The following is a 17,429-nucleotide window of genomic DNA, read 5'->3' on the forward strand; positions in this document are numbered from 1 at the left end:
TGTACATAAAAATGCAATATTTCCTCAATCACCAAAATTTGGTACCTACTTTTACCTTTCAAATTTTCAAGTCTCAACCTTCCTGATGAAGGTTAATCCAGAAATGTGTTTCGGACGCTTGAAATATTTTCTACAAATGTTTCTTATTCTATTTAAATTTGGTATAAAATTACGGTTGTTATAGATACTATATCATGCCATCATTTGACTTCAATGTCTACAATTTTTTACACTCGTGAATGAAATTTTGCTTAAATAAAAAAAAAATTAAAAAATTAGAAAATAAAATGTTTTAACTCATCTTTATACTTATCAGGGTGGAAAATTGAAAAATTCCTATGAAGAACTACACTGATGCTGCTGCGCATTGTCAAATATTACCTTTTATGTTTTATTTTTATTTTTGGAGAATGTTTAAAAAAAATATTTTTGGAGGAATTTTGGGAGAAAATGTTGAATTTTGCCAAAATTCTATTTTTATGTGATGTTTAGCATTTTATATTTCGCAGGTAAACTTGGTATTAAGATATAACTTATATTATCAAATATATGAAAAGTAGATAATTTCGAAAAAAATAGTATTATCTATGTAGAAAAAAATACTACTGTTTTTATCGTCAGAACATTTCATCGGAACATAAGCGCTTAAATCAAAATATACAACACCGTTAAAGTTTGACGGAATAAGAGACTTCTATGAATTCTCATACTAATTGTACTACTAGTTATAGTAATAATGGATGAGGGAAATTTAAACATTCATATAGTCACTTGTAATTGGATTATTATTTATCATACAATGCAAATATTTATTTGTTTTACATTTCGATGAAGGTATTATTGCTGTATTGCTAATATACTGTTCAAAATGAAATAAACAGTTATAAATTGTATGAGTCCGAAGCGCTTTTCTGTATCAGAAACCCAAGGATGTATAAGAAATGAACAGACGGAAACCCAGTTGAAATTCAACAAAAGAAATGGAACTTTTTGTTAGAGAAGGTAAAAAAATCCAAGTTGCTAAACTTGAATTGTTTACATTTGTTTCTATGGGCTATAAAAGTTTAATGAATGTGCCTTATTTAGGATTTTATGCATCTTATGTATGTGTTTGTACTTGAATTATGGTATGGAGCTTTGAGATATTTGTAAATTTTTAAATTATATACGAATTTTTCACAAAACAGTCGATTGTGGTAGGTGCAAATACATGTGGATCTTTTTTGTGCATAAGCATAAATTCCACCGGAAAAAACCCAAAGAAAGATAATAGATTGATCTTTTTAAAGCATTCATTTGCATCTCTGTCCCCGGCGACAATCATTACGGGAAAAAATACCCAAAATGGGCAACAATTTCATCGAAAAGAGAAAGTCGAGTATATCTTTTTTATGTTCAGGCGTGTTTGAGTTGACTATTCTGTCTTGAAGACTTATAAAAGAAAAATATTTGATACATCATCTCGCTTCAGATTCTATTATTTTTATATATTTGGGCTCTAGGTTGATATGATAACATTAAAAATTTACAGTCCTAAAAAAAGAAATATATGGGTTAAGTGAAATACCTTTCTAATGAGTCTTAACAACAGAGTAGTAGTGTTCGAATAAGAATTTTTTACTAAAAGTACTTGACGACAGACTTTTCAAGAGGATCTTAAAAATGCATAACTTCAAAAAAAAACATCAATTTTTGTGTGTGTTATCAATTGTAATTAGTCTTCAATCTCTGAAAATTTTTAGTCTGCCTTTCCACGAAATATTTAATTAGAGAACTTTTTAAAATATTTTTGAACTTTCGAAAATGCCCCTTGACAACCGACCAGACAATAGTTTTTAGTTGACCAAATGCATAAAAGTACATTGAATAATGCTCAATAGATTCATTTGTCTTTTAAAATACAACTTGCCTATAAGGACCGTAATGATGCTATGCGGATAAATTTATCGGTTGTCAAGAGCTAAATTGACAGCACGTCATCACTACAAAGGCTTCCATTTTTACGATTATAAAAATTAGGTGGCGTAATGGGGAGATAATTTTGACGAAGTAGAATCCTGACTGTGAAACACGTGGAGAGCTATATGAACAAAAAGGACCTTATGATATTAGCCAAAACCATCTAAGTTGACCTTTGTCTGAGGGAGTAGGACGTTTTGTTTCTTATTAATTTTAAAATTTATAAGACAATTGAAGAAATTATTTTAATGTTCTAAATTGCAAAAGAAAGAAAATCTTAAATTTTCATCAAACCATTTATTTACATTATTTGAGTGAGTTCCTTACCTCTTCTAAGTAACTGCCAGCCATATGCGTATATGGATGATGCATGACATCTGTTCGTTGTTCCAACACTACATTTTTTTGTGGAATCCCGGTAATTTGCAAAGCAACAGTCATTGTGTTTTATGCAAAAAGAAATGCATTCCGTTTTAGAGCGCACTTTGATGATTGAAGAACCAGTCTCAATTTGTCTGTGATTACTAGCAATAAAATTGTCAATCTTTTGGGGATAAACCACGATTACGTTGACAAGCATCAAATATATCAAAATAAATGTAAAATATTCCATGATGTTGACATTTGTCCGCAAAACCCGTTTATTGAGACTGTTGGTGCTTTGAGAATATTTTATTCGTTCTTTTAACTTATGACACTAGTATTCGCTTGGTGAACGATTTAATTAATATATAAGAATTTTTTCGCTTGGTTTGAATCGATGAAAAACAAACCAATTACAAATTAAATATTTATTAATGTTTAGAATATAGCAAAGTGCTCTCGGCCTATAAAATTGTAGGATTTGGTGTTTCTTAATTGTGAAGAATGAATAAAATCATGTTCTTAGTAAGGGATTATCCTATTCTTAAGGCCTACTTACAGTTCAAAACAAAGAGTTTCTATAAATTAGTTACAAATGCCCTGAAGCACATTTATCAGCTTGAAAGAATTTATGATTAAAACTGACTAAAAGAAAAAAATCAAAATAAGATGAAGTTTACTTGTGCAGTAAAATCGGTACCGTTAACGTTATTATGAGAATATTAATCATTTCAAATTACCGAAAAAAATAAATATCATCAAAGCAATGCAAAAAAAAAAAAAAAAAAAAAAAAAAAAAAAAAAAAATATTTAATTACTGGATCCGCTGTTGGTGAGAATAGTAATTTCCAATATTCTGATAAAAATTAGAAAAAAAGGAATTTAGTTTAACTTTTGAATATATTTTAAACTTTTAACGGCATGATTGTATTTGAACATTTCCTTGACATAATGAGGTAGTATTTGATGTAAAGGACTGGACTAAATATTGGCTGTAAAATAAAATTTAGTTGTAACTCAAATTTTGAATTAATTGATTTCAACAGGAAATAATAAAAAAAAAGATAATTCCTCGCTAAAATATAACACGATTTACATCCATTCTCACAATCAGGAAACATTTCTTACCAATTCATGTTGTCAGTTGTGTCATCTAATGTCTAAAACACAATCTATTATATTTTCCAAAACGATAAGAAAGTCCTTACATCACCAAAACTAATCCATAAATGAAATGCCTAAAAAGGAAGTCATGCATTAAATACAAACATTGCACTGACAATGAAACTAATTCTTAAATACAACCAATCAAGAGATCATTTAAGCCTCGAACACTTTACAATATTCTAAGTTTGTATGAGAATGATAATCTCTTTCTTCATGATAAGTACTCGCTAACGCTCGTACTTAATCATGAAGAAAGGGATTATCATTCTCTTACATATACAAAGTTCGCCTGAATAAAAATCATTTTTCTAAGACTGTTTCTAATCTATTCAATTAGATTTATCTGTCATGTTTAGTGAACCACCGTTCTACCACAAGCCATTGATAATAAAAGAATCACACAATGGTCTATGATTTTGTATCTTTCATTGTGATTGATATTTCTTTATTTTAATTTCACCCAAGTAGTAAAATTGTAAAATTGCAATAAATAAATGAGTGAAATCCTACTTAGGCATATTACCAATGTTTTTTTCAACTGATCGGGCGGAGCTTACGTTTTAATTTGCATAAGGACAGTCTATTTGAAGATGTGTGTGATATGGATGATTGCCGTTATAATTATTATACTTGATTTCTAATCACCTATCAGTGTCACCAAACGGATCAACAAAAGAACTGAGCGTATGATATGGGACGAATAAAAAAGGTTAAAATTGATAACATTAATATGTGCTATAGCTTAGTATTTCAAAATATCGGCTATTGTATTATTCTTTTTAAAACCTTTAATCTACTTGTGAGTTTAATATTAAACTGGATTTATAAAAATTATATATAAAAGATAAAAATATTTACACCCTATTTTTTTTTCCTTAAATATGATCATAATATATAGCTTTCAAAAAAAGAAATTTTCGATTTAGGTGTGTATGTTTTACCGCTTCTTAGATTTTCTACTTAAGCACATCTGCTATATAAGTTCGGGTAAATCATTCTGTATTACGAATCATGGCCGACCGTAAAAAGATACTTTTCTCTCAGTCAAAAGAAATAGTTTACAACGTGTCAAAGTTTTTCGAGTCGCAGATTCAGCAACCGACGCACACTCCGGTAAAAGCCTTTACAAAGAGAACTGCAGAAGCTACCTTTGATAGTGGTCTATTTATTTCTATGATTGTATGTGATTGTATTTTGTATATATTTACCTCTTGTTTCACATGTCAATGTGACGGAGTGTTTTTAAATAAAGCATATTGTATTGTATTGTATGGTATTGTTAGTGAGGCTACCATACGGAAATTTACCCTGCTCCGTCCCCCCAAAAAATGCATTCGGAATAAAAGGAGGAAAAAAAGTATATCAAAACGTTATAAGATAACGAAATATGCATATTTTGCAACTGCCGTCGTCATAGTCATACTTTCATATCTACAATTTCCAAAATGTGAAAAATTTTACATGTTTTTAAACTCCGTTTTACAAGAAAATAAAAGGCGTTGTCTCAATATTTACTTTGCAAATACACATATAGTATTTACATATTTTAACCGGATCAATAACCATAACTGGACACTTCATTGATGAGTTTATCCCAAAACACCTGTCTATAGATGGACTGGTCTATGATAAGCGAACCAGTTAAACTCCGCCCAGTCAAGTGAAATAAATCAAGTAATACAAATATAAAAGTCTTCACTCGATGATAATCTATTTTTGTTTCAACGAGTTGCCTCGATTGATTAATTTCTTTCATAACATTCGTCCTTCAATTTATACTTCTTTGTCGATGCGTATTAGAGTTTGTAGTCTCAATATTGTAATGTGGAGTTTTCCTAATTGGAAATGATTTTAAAATAATATCTCATTACCAAAATCGTTATCCAAAACATTATTTTAAGATAGTCTGCCCTTTGTGAAAAGAATCGTATTTCATATTGAGGAAAATTTTATTCATTGTTAACACGTCGTCAAATTATTGAAGAAGTTTTTATACAATTTACCTATCAAATTATCATTGGCTTCCTCAACCGAACATAATATATCTAAACCTTCTACCACAACACTTAAGATAGTGCATAAAACAAAAAGACTGTTATGGTTTCAGCATGTGAGTTGTGCAGCTAGATTTATTACAAAAAAGAAAGAAACAGTGCGTCATATATGATTTTAGTGTTGGGCGCTACGACTTTAAAGGGGCATTAGCTGGCGAGTTCATGGTTACCGATTTGACTTAAATTCTCATATTTGGTTTATAACATAATAAAACGTATTTACACATTACAATAAGTCTGAAATAAACAATTGACAATGCATGGGCTCGACAATATATATCAGCATTTCGTCTGTAGTTGAGTCAAGACGCCATATCATTAACCATCGAGATGACCTCCGAAGATTGCCAACGGTCATATAATCCGATATAAACATAAATATACATATAAATAGATAGCAACAACGTGCAGTTTAATTTTTTCTAGGTCTGTTTGATTTCATGTTATAGGTTGAAACAAATAAGTTAATCATCCTTTTTACCTGTATAAGAATGATTTTTTTTGTGGTTCGAATCAGTCAACGAAATGGTTCATCCTTGTTTCACTTTCAATGTTGACATTCCTTTCCTTTTAACAGCCGAATACATCTAATACATGCGTAACCCATCTCTAGCTAAGGGGTTAAATCGAAATCCACATGAATACGGATTCACATGAGGTCGAATTATTCACTTGCAAGTCAATATGCATCAGCGATGTTTTTGCTCTTAATTTTATAAATTTGGATCCACACTAATTGTTTATAACGAAATTTTATTTCAAAATTCCGCTTTTATTGATACTTGAAACAAAAAGATTCGTATTTTAAAATTTGGTCTAAATCGTAGCTAATGCCCCTTTAAAATACTGTAACGTTTTCGCTCTGTGTTGCTAAAGCGATTTTATTACCCTGAAGTAAAACTACGACGCACTAGCAAAACTATACAACCCGTCAAACAAACTTATAATCCGCAATATACTCTTTCCAATGACTGCTCCCTTGGGTCAACTCTATCCCATAGTGTTAGTTAATCCAAGTGATATAATTAAAGATGCGTTGTTTCAATAGACAATTCGTATAAAGTTAATGATTGAATGAAGTATTATATATATATGTAATCCAGACAATTTTTAATTTATCAACATACAATGAAGAACATTTTAATAGTATGCAAGCTAGTGAGTAACTCTGGTCAAGTACTATATACGCATGTATTTAAATAAACTATCTTAATCACAAGTAAATATAGAAATCTCTATAATTATATAAGCTATGTCGACTTTTCAAATGTACAAGTTGCGACGCCTGATTTTACTGTACTTTTGAGAAGATTCAAATTCATAATATGTAAAGAATCGTTGGAACTTAATAATAATCATTACTATACTTTTGGTATTTCAAGTGAATAATATAAGAATCACTGTGACCTTTTTTTTTTCTTTTTTGAAGAAAAGCTATGTTGATGCCTTATTTGATTAGCGACTTTAAGACTCGAGTCTGCGTCGTTGAGCCTCTGTATATAATATATTTAGGTTTTTGGTTATAAGCAACCTTGTGCCACGGTAGTCCGATCACGACTAACGCTTTCAATAGAAATTCAATTTATATACAATGAAAGAGACTCAAAAGACTTCATATTGACGTCAAAAGCGACTCAAAACACTGTATTTCTACGTAATATCGCCGTTCACGACAGTGTACTTAGCTCTTTGAATATTGTTTTCATTGGCACTGACATCGATTTTAACAACAACAAATTAAAACATAACTAAATTTGTATTCTTTTCGAATGTTTTTTGGGATGTATGTATACACATCCACGTTTATTTTCTATTTAGAAATTGTTTTATCTATATATAACATCATACATATTTATTATAAGGTTGAATCCTAACTATCCTACTGCCTGTCGTTACTTTTATTTTGGCATTGCACAAGTCATGTCTTCTTTGACTGCCCATGGCGTTAAAACACTAAATCCCTGTCTGATATGTGTTTTAACTGATTTTAGTTTCTGATACATTATTTTTTTATTATTAATTGTTTCTGGCTTTTAAGTAGCTTTCAGTAACTGCGAGAACTCTCAAATCGTACTTTCGTGTTAATTTAACCTGTTTTCACAATTTGTAATGCATTTCTTTTATATCTCGTCTTACAATTTTTTATATGTACCGCCTTTGATAAGTATGTAGTATGACGATAAATTTTCACTTCTGTACTCGAACTATGAACAACAAATTTTATTTTTTAAAAACCATTTCGGTACTCCTAACAACAAAATTATTATATTTACATTTACACTTCTGTACTCGTACTATGAACAACAAATCAAAGCACTCTCCATTTGCATTCTTGTTATTTTCAATAATATGACTATCTTCAACAGGGTTTTGTTATTAAAAATTAAAAAATCCATTGTATACAATAATCTTGTACGGTATCTTCGGTGAAAATCCGAAAATAACAAATCAACATTCAATGATCACAGCTGTCTATGGGGTATATATTGGTTTTTTTTTAAACATTATCTGTATAGTAATCAAGTTTACTGATTGTTCCTCTGCGAATGATTTTACTCCATAAACTAAAAGTCAAATTATACTCTTAAAACCTTTAATTGAATGACTAATTTTTGTCTAAATTTGTATAAATTGTGTACATTCTGAAAAGTATTAATTCCCCCCGATACTGAAGGCCTTTTAACATAGCCAATTTCTGCCGTGGACTTTCAATGGTTCGTTTAAATATGTCAAGACCAATTAACGAAACCCAATTAGAATAGTCTCTACTAGATTTGGAAAATTCTTACGACTATAGTTTTTCTAAAATTTAATTTTGCCTTACATATTATACAATTTGGGTGTATATGTTGATCTCTTAACGTTTTTGTCGTATTGTTTCTGTCTCATTGACACATAAACCCAGCAAACAATTCAACGTTGTTACAACGTTGTGACAACGTCACAAAATGACGTGAATACAACATTATTTTGAAGACTCCAAGGAACGGCCTAACGACCATACACACAACGTTGTTACAACGTACTAATTCAAACTGTATTTTTTTGGTGTTTTCTAGACAGCAGCTGATAGTACAGAACTTCGAAACAGAAAGCTTCCTCTTAATTCATTTGTATACCTTTTTACACATTGTGACTTAGATGGATAGTTGTCTCATTTGCACTCATACCACATCTTCTTATTTATACTATATACTAAGTTTTTTAATTGATTTTAAGAATTTAACTTCGCACATTTCCATTTTTTAAAGTAGTTGAAGTCTGGCAAGCTTTCTATGTTTGAACTATCCTAGTTACACGAGTGTCACTCCTATCCCTAAGACAGAATACATCAGTAAACAGAGAGTCACTTCTATCCCTAAGACGGAATACGAGAGTAACTCCTATCCCTAAGAGTCACTCCTATCTCTAAGACAGAATACATCAGTTAAACATCGAACAATCAATAACCTGACACGTGACAATCATTAGCTGATTGATATATGATTAATTACTTCTTCTAAACATTTTAATATAATATATAATTTTCATTTATATTTCATTATGGTTTTACATATTTTTTATATTTGCATTAATTTTATTTTTTTATTTTTTTAAGAAATGATTTAATTTACTATAAAGAATAAATATAAAAAATGCAATAAACAATAAACAATGGGGTTAAATATGGTATGAATTTTTAAAAGATTACCAAAACTTAACTTGTTCAAACTGTGGTAAAAGAAGGGGAAATAAGAGCTATGATAGTTAAACTACATTTCACGAATTTTTGTTTATTAGTTCCATCTTCTTTCGAAACTGTGAAGCGGAAAAAACTGTTTAGTTCCCAATTGTTTTATTATGGTATTTTTTACTTTTAACTCAACTTATATTTCATATATTAACCAAAATAAATAAAATCATAGAACATAAAGTTTTCAAATTACGCAATGAAGTTTTCACATCATGTAAAGAAGTAACCACATCACGTAATGAAGAATTCACATCATGTAATGAAGTATTCATATGAAGTAAAAGTATTTTCACATGCTGTAAGCAACATTTGCATCATGGCATAGTCATTTCTTCTTATGAGGGAGTGATGGCGTTCCATTAATAACTATTACCTCCAATCAACGTTGTACCAACGTTATCTCACAACGTCACATGCTCGTCAGTGTATAACGGTTTTTTTTTTTACTTACGTTATCACGACGTTAATACGACCTTCAGCCAACGTCGTGAATATGTCGTGTGTTTGCTGGGACCAGCTACTTTTATTCATCTTTCTAGCAATCTGCGTTGGCATGCAGCCTGATCACCGATTACTTCATATCGGATTTTAACAAGAGTTCGTAAGGATATGTAGCAGAAACTGATTACCTTTCCAGAGTAATTCAGTTCACTTCAAGTTTTTGTTGGGTCGGCGGGGGCATAAAAAAAGTTCTGAAATTATTGAATTTCCACCAAAAAAATCAATTTATGAAAATGGGATTATTCACTTTGTGAACCCGTTTTGAATAGTACTCTGCATGATCCACTAAAATGAGGAATTTAAATCATTTTTGTGAAACTGTTTCGACCTCTATAAGAGCAATGAAATCTGGAGAAGAGCGACGTAATTTAGTGACGTTGAAAAGTCGTAAATACATTTTGAATATACAAACCTGCTTATGAAAACATCGTTCTAGTCTAGGAAATTGAACTTTAAACATCTGCCTTAAATAAATGGCGCATAGTATAACCGAACTAAGACAAAACATCAATGAGCCAGACAGTCGAATCTATCATTTGAAAATCACATCTGACCAAAACAATTAACACTTTATCAGGTTAAATTTAATTCTGATCAAAGCAACAGATAATATCTCAAAACAAAATTCTGCTAACAACAGTCTTGGCTATCCTTATTGTTATTATATAAAAACGTCAAGATCGGTACGACAGCCTTTTCTACAATGACATTTGACGCTGTTGGCATGCACCGAAGGATGAATTATTACACTAGATTTTTAGAAGAACTATCGTAAATTGAGTTTAAAATAAATACTTTTTCATTCAGGTGTCCATTGAAGCAAACAATACTGAAAAACGCTCACCGATCGTACTTTTTACAAAATATAAGCGTGTGTACCTTTTATAATAAAGTTGATTTCTTTGTCAGATACAAGTCCATATGACAGAACAGGTGATAGAAAATCACACAAATCATCGCAAAAAAGAATAGCCAAAATTATCTGAGGTAAATTATACCAATATCGAATTACAGATTTTAAACAATCAAAGGATCTTATAGAATGAATGCAATCAACGTCCTTAATCTCATTTACACAAGTATTGAAACATTTGACTTGTCCGACCTTTGCATAAATGTTCTCTATTCTAATTTGAAGACATAGTACAGAATTGGTTCAACTTTGTTGTAATGAAAATAACCCGTGTTGAAACCAATATCGTGTTCTATTCGTATAGTCTCTGAAACTGGCATCATTATGATACTTGAATAGGTCATTGATTGCCTTCGACTTTTGTTTGATTTTTACTAAAAAGAGATATTCGGAATTCTAATCTATTTTCCCGCTAACATGTTCTCCATTCGTACGAGGACATGTTATACAGATAGTTTTCAAGGAAATGAACTATCATGTTCTCTATCTACTTTAAGTCCCTATATGTATACATTTTCCTATAGTGAACTTTCTATATAAGGCCTGATATGCTCTGAATATCTCCCAGTTATTCCGCTATAACAAATCCTATGTTCCCGACAAATATGTTTGATAGGATTAAAATGCCAAAAGTGTGATTGTAGACCAAAAACTACTCGTGATGCTTCAGATCCTGAAGTCCTCCTTCAAACGCAGTATTTAAGGGATCGCTCACTCATAGTATTTTGTATTATGTTTGCTTTCTTTTTTTTGGGGGGGGGGGGGAGGGGGGGGGGGTCTTTTGCTTGTGGTAATACAAACAAAAATTCTGTTTTTATATTGCTTGATGTCTAATTCTTTTCGCAACCTTTTAATGAGAAATTACACCTGAATATCATAACTGAAATTATTTGCTATCAAAAATGCTCGCAATTTACAATTGAGACTATCAATGGCCAAATATACGTCAACAAAACAGCTGAAACTACTCAAGTCCAAATATACCTGAATCGAACGGTGAATATCATTTAAGATTGGGGTTCATGTTACCAAATCTGTAGTTTCCTGTTTTATGTTGATTGTTCAGGTTGTTGTCGGCGTTTTTATTTTTGATAATAGGGTTGTCTGCTTTTAATGGACTCCTTGTTGAAGGCCGTACTTTGACATATAATAGTACAAGTAATCGTGATGTACAGTTCTAAAGATGCATATCAAATGTACATCTTTGAAGCTGTATATAAACTGTACAGCTGTTAAGCTGTATATAAACTGTACATCTGTAAAGCTGTATATAAACTGCAACTCTGTAAAAATGTACATTAACTGCACATGTTTAAATATGTGTATAAGCTAAACATATAGATTCTACCACTGCATCTTGTGGGATACAATATCTATCAACAGTTTATATACAGTTTTACAGATGTACAGTTTATATACAGCTTTACAGATGTACAGTTTATATACAGCTTTACAGATATACAGTTTATATACAGCTTTACAGCTGTACAGTTAATATACAGATTTACAGATGAACAGTTTATATACAGCTTTACAGCTGTACAGTTTATATACAATTTTACGGATGTACAGTTGATATGCATCTTAAGAACTGTACATCAAGATTACTTGTACTAAAGTAGCTGTGAGATTGCAATGAACAATTGTACCGTCATACTGATAGAGAATGTTATGTATAAACTCGTCATAGATATCAGGATTAAAATTTGTGTACGCCAGACGAGCTTTACTTCTATAAAAGACCCATCAAGTACGCTGAAATCAAAAAGGTTAAAAAGGCCAAAATAAAAGGACGAAGTTAAAGAGCATTATTTATTCTGCAACAGCAATACTAACATTAATAACTAAATTATTCTGGAGCTGTTAAAAAAATATAGTCTCCAATGTTGTTCAAACAAAACAGCCGGAAGGCACCAAAGTGAAAATTAAAACTAAACATTCTTAGCTTAGATTTGTAAAGTTATCATAACCTATTAGAGTGATATGCTATAAGTGAATAATATGTGACTGTCATACAAATTGAGAGGTTTAGCTAGCTATTAAACCAGCTTAATCCACCATTTTCTACATAAGGAAATGACTGCCAAGTTAGAAATATGACAGTTGTTTTCCATTCGTTTAGTGTGTTTGATCTTTTGATTTTCCTATTTTATAAAGGACTTTCCGTTTTCAATTTCCGTTGGAGTTCGGTATTTCTGTTATTTTACTTTTTAAAGCACTTACAGCCCAACAACAATAATTAAAAATACTAAAGAGAAAAGAACAGTTTTCTTCTACAGAACTTGATTGTGTTGTTGATCATTCAATAGGCCACGTGTCACTATCAACACGAACAACCCTGCAAAAGAATACGAATATCAAATAAATATAAGAATTGTTTATGTACGATTCGTCTTCTCCGTCGTAGATTTTGGTCGATTTACTTCTAAGATATGAACCTGATCAATAGAAAGATTGATAGCAGGTGAAGATCTTCATCTGACTTCACCTTACTTTAGACTTTTCACAATGTCTCATGTTGACATGGAAACAAAATGATGTGCAAAATTCAAAAATGTTCCTTACTAAATGACATTTTACAGAAATTTAACTTGTTATGCATAAATATGCGGCGATAGTTTAAAAAATACAAAATGACTGTCACTACCAAGGAATTATAATGACATATAGTATTGCTTGCAATTACAAGTCAAGTTTTAATCCCATTCGTTCGCCTATCAGTTATTGCTCAGCACTATTATTTATTTCAGTACATTTTAAGAATTTCAATTTTTTTATTTTTATCATATTTTTTTTATGTGAATATATACAATAGTTTGCAGAGGTTAAAGTAAAAACTTAATACCTTTCGTTGGCAGCCATTTGAACCACGTCTGTTTGAGTGATTATTATTTACAATGATAAAAAAAGATGATGTTTTGTAAGGAAAGATATACAGGTTAAAAATATTGTCATTTTTTCAGCAATAAAAGTTGTAGTCTTATCTTACTCAAGTCGCTTAAGAAATTGTAATACAGTTTCAAATTCATAATTTTATAGTTATACATAGATGGTAATGGTAAACATTTGTTAAACCTGTACTAAGGAAACCAAAAATACAAATACAAGTAGAATAATAATCGGATTTCAAAGAATGCTCATCCTTTCCGAAACAATGCTTATATTGGTAGATGTATTGTTATTAATATTGATCATCGGTATCTATTTCTCAGATAGAATTTTCTTATACTTTGCAAAGATGTAGATTTTACCATGCCTTTTCCATAAATATAATAAAAAGTATGGGTCGTCGTGCTCTTTTTCAAGCTGCAAGTTATGCCTAATTTTTCATTGATTATTCATGGAAAGAACTTTTTTGTGAGTAAAAAGAAATCTATGAGACAGACATTTGAAGATATGAGAAGATAGGTTTTATGCTTTAAGAAAAAAAAAAGAAAAAATAGTGACACCGAACTTGTCTTCATGCTTCAAGTAAAAAAATGAATATATCTTCATGAAAACATTCCTCTATAAAAATTTAACTATTAGAGTTATCTCCCCTTAAATTTCTGACTTAAAAAAATAATTGATACAAAAACATATATTTGGTATTTGTTAAAAAATAATGCAATACACCACTTATTTTTCTTTTAAAAAAACCTAGTCTTACACATTAATTTCCAGTCTGTTACAACATTCACAGATTTAAGCAAAAGAACTGGATCGATTGTGCACTGCTAGTTTACAATCCAAATTGGCGGTATTCAGTGAATTTACCTTAAAGCAGAGCTTATGAGTCAAGCCCTTTTCAATGATTGTTTTTTTTTTACAGTTTTACAGTTTGTTTTGTTAATATGCTGTACAACACTTTCAAAAGTAAAAAGAAAGGTGGTGCCCCAATAAAAACACCACATAATATACTTATGACTGCTAAATTTCCATTCGACCGCTACCAATAAATAATAAGTTACTAACAGACAATTCAAATCTTATGCATCGTCATCTTTGTTGAATTCAGTGTTTCTTGCTGCAAGCAGATATGTATTGACATTTCGACATATCGTTTTGGAGTGATGCTCTCACAAGATGTTGTTTAAAAGTGGTTTCTCACGGAGGCAGTTTGCCAAAGGAGGATTTTTAATTGTAGTCAAATTGTTTAAGTCACTATGAACAGTTTTGAGTCTGATTTTAGATAATATAACCTGGCAATAAGATTTCAAGATGCGTCTACAGTTCAAAAGGTTTGACAAATCGTTAAAAAATTGTCCGGGGTTGTCTATCAAGACTTTGTAAACAGTACACTTACCGATCCCAAACAGGGATGAAGTTGTATCACATCCTGTTACAACATGTGTGGCTAGAAGATGTTACAGATAACAGGCCCAAGAATATTACATATTTTGTGGACAGGTATGAAGTGGCGTAAGTTTTGTGTGCAGGTGATAATGCCTATCTAAAACTATAGCTCATGTATGTGAAGTTGAGTGGAAGTAGTGAACGCATAGGATCAATACATCTGTATCTGTATCTGGAAACTTTTTAATAGCATACCCTTTATTCCTTTCACACCTAGCCTACAGCCTTATCTGCATAAAAAGCATTTAAAATATGCGAGTATCCGCTTCCTTATGTGTGTGTACCAAATAATTCTTAAAAATAGAAAAAAAAGACCGACTCAGAGGTGATGTGACTTTCGATGATTTCTTTGAAATCTATAACTTTGAACGAATAATCGGGCCATAAAAGTTTCCATTTAGGTCCCTTGCAAGAGTATCGTCAAAAACGATTTTGCCATTTTGACACCATCGTCTAATGTATCGATCATTTAGAATGATTCAATATCTCTTGGTGCATGCATTTCTGTCGATACGTTGATAAGGGGGTTTTGATGCAGTGAGAAGTCAAAGGGGTCTGTCATTCTCTGCTGCATATGATCTACACTAAGTTTCAGATGATCCCCGTCCTTTTTCGTAGATGTTTGTTTTGCCTCATCATGAATCGTTTGTTAGACACAGCAGAAAAACAATTTTTTTATCTTATTACTGAAATCAGCTTCATTGTGGCGAGTATTGGACCACTGTATCAAAGGAGGTTTATGTCTTGTGATATTAACAATACCATCACATCCTTTTGTGTCCTTAATGACAGTCTTTTCTGTTGTCATGTCACTCCATATCCCATTGAGGCACTTGGCTTCTGTTGAATAGCAAGTTACTAAATTCAAACGCTGGAAAATATCTGGGGTATATAGAACATATCTAGCATATTAACCGGCAATCATCTAGAAAGTTCACTCTATTTGTGACAAAAATGATTGACAAAATAGCAAAAAATAACGACAAATGTAAGCCCCGAAGTCCTTCTCTTTTGGATCGAATGTTTTGTAGCATTAAATCTACTGTCGTGAGAAACTTGGCCCAACATTTTAAATGTTGGTCATGTATTGCAACCCCACTGTCTAAAGTCCTTCATCAGAGAAAGCAACATGCGTTCAATGTCAGCCACTGCAGCATGAATGGATGTTATAAATTCTAGTCAATGACTTAATAAACACCATCTGAAGAAATTAGATAACCATGACACACAAAAAGCTTCAAAGCTATTATAGCTCGATTGAATTTCTTTTCATTCAACATCTTATTTACTGTTCCGGAAGAGTAAACCAATGAACGACCAACAAATCTTTTAGACCTCCATCACCCAATAATTTTCCAAACGCTGCAGTGTAACATGATAATGTGTGGAAAAAACCTAGGCGCATAATGTGATTTCTTTCTAGATAGCTACCACAAGAGAACCCAAAGTATTTCTGATGCATTCAATAGTTAGTTTGTTTGCGCAGTCAAACGCCGTATGCATTTTATTTCGATGAGGCGTATCTCTTGTTTTGGTTGTTACACAATAATCGCTGTAATACCTGTCCAGTTTATCTCTAAATCTTTTAACCAAGTATGTCTCGGGTATATGATCAGGAAGATATGATCGATACCTTTGCAATACTTGCGAAATACAGAATGCTTGTTTTGCCACCAAACAAATCTTCGTGTACATACAAAATGAGCGGCTGAAAAGTGATGTCGAGTTCTAGCTTCTATTTTATGAAGCTTTCAGTTTTTTTTTAAGTATTATTTTCGCTGAAAACACAAACATCCGAAATGGAATCTTGGCAAATATATTGAACCTGTATGCCTGGCACATATATTTCAATATATTCCATTGCCATATTAGCTGTCGAACATTTAATAACAATTCAGAAGGAGAACCCTGACAAATAACACACTTATCTCATTGTATTTCATTCAACTTGGTTCCGGACTTCAGGGGCAAACTTTAACAAGATGATGAATGTGTGCCATATTCCAGATCTGAAACGAGACCGACTGGCTTGGTCCGTACACTTCAGTTGGATTATAACAAAATTAAAAGTTATGAAAAACCGACATAAAATATAAAACGAAACAACTTTCTACAAACTGAAAGGCCATGCAAATCAAATAAATCAACCATACAAAAAGCAAAAATGAGAAATGCAATGAGTGATAGTTGTCCTTGTTGATGGCATTAAAGTGTGAGCTACAAAACGATTTACATCACCAGATTATACGTGTTGAATCAAAGCAAAAGAGTGGACTTAACAGTCAGGCTTCTACTTCGTCAAATTATCTCCTCTTTACACCACCTGATTTTTTTAATCGTAAAAAGTGGAAGCCATTCTAGGGATAACGCGCTGTTAATGTAGCTCTCGAAAACCGATAAATTT

The 17,429-nt window shown here is 31.5% G+C and overlaps 1 protein-coding gene across 5 annotated transcripts in view; it reads right to left on the reverse strand.

Moving 5' to 3' along the window:
• The window catches only part of LOC127729079 (perlucin-like protein), a 57,089-nt gene that overhangs the window by 26,739 nt on the left and 12,921 nt on the right, over window positions 1-17,429 (reverse strand). Inside the window, exon 1 of one of the 5 annotated variants that reach the window (XM_052236742.1) lies at window positions 2,287-2,673. The exons of 3 other annotated variants lie outside the window; for them this stretch is intronic. In XM_052236742.1, the coding sequence (XP_052092702.1) occupies window positions 2,287-2,572 (286 nt within the window). In that variant the 5' untranslated portion in view covers window positions 2,573-2,673. Of the gene's footprint in view, window positions 1-2,286; window positions 2,674-12,574; window positions 13,029-17,429 lie in introns of those variants that run through there. One more of the 5 variants, XR_007994497.1, reaches the window with a different exon arrangement.

Source organism: Mytilus californianus, unplaced genomic scaffold, assembly GCF_021869535.1.
Source record: "Mytilus californianus isolate M0D057914Y unplaced genomic scaffold, xbMytCali1.0.p SCAF_2, whole genome shotgun sequence".
NCBI classification, from domain to species: Eukaryota; Metazoa; Mollusca; class Bivalvia; order Mytilida; family Mytilidae; genus Mytilus; species Mytilus californianus.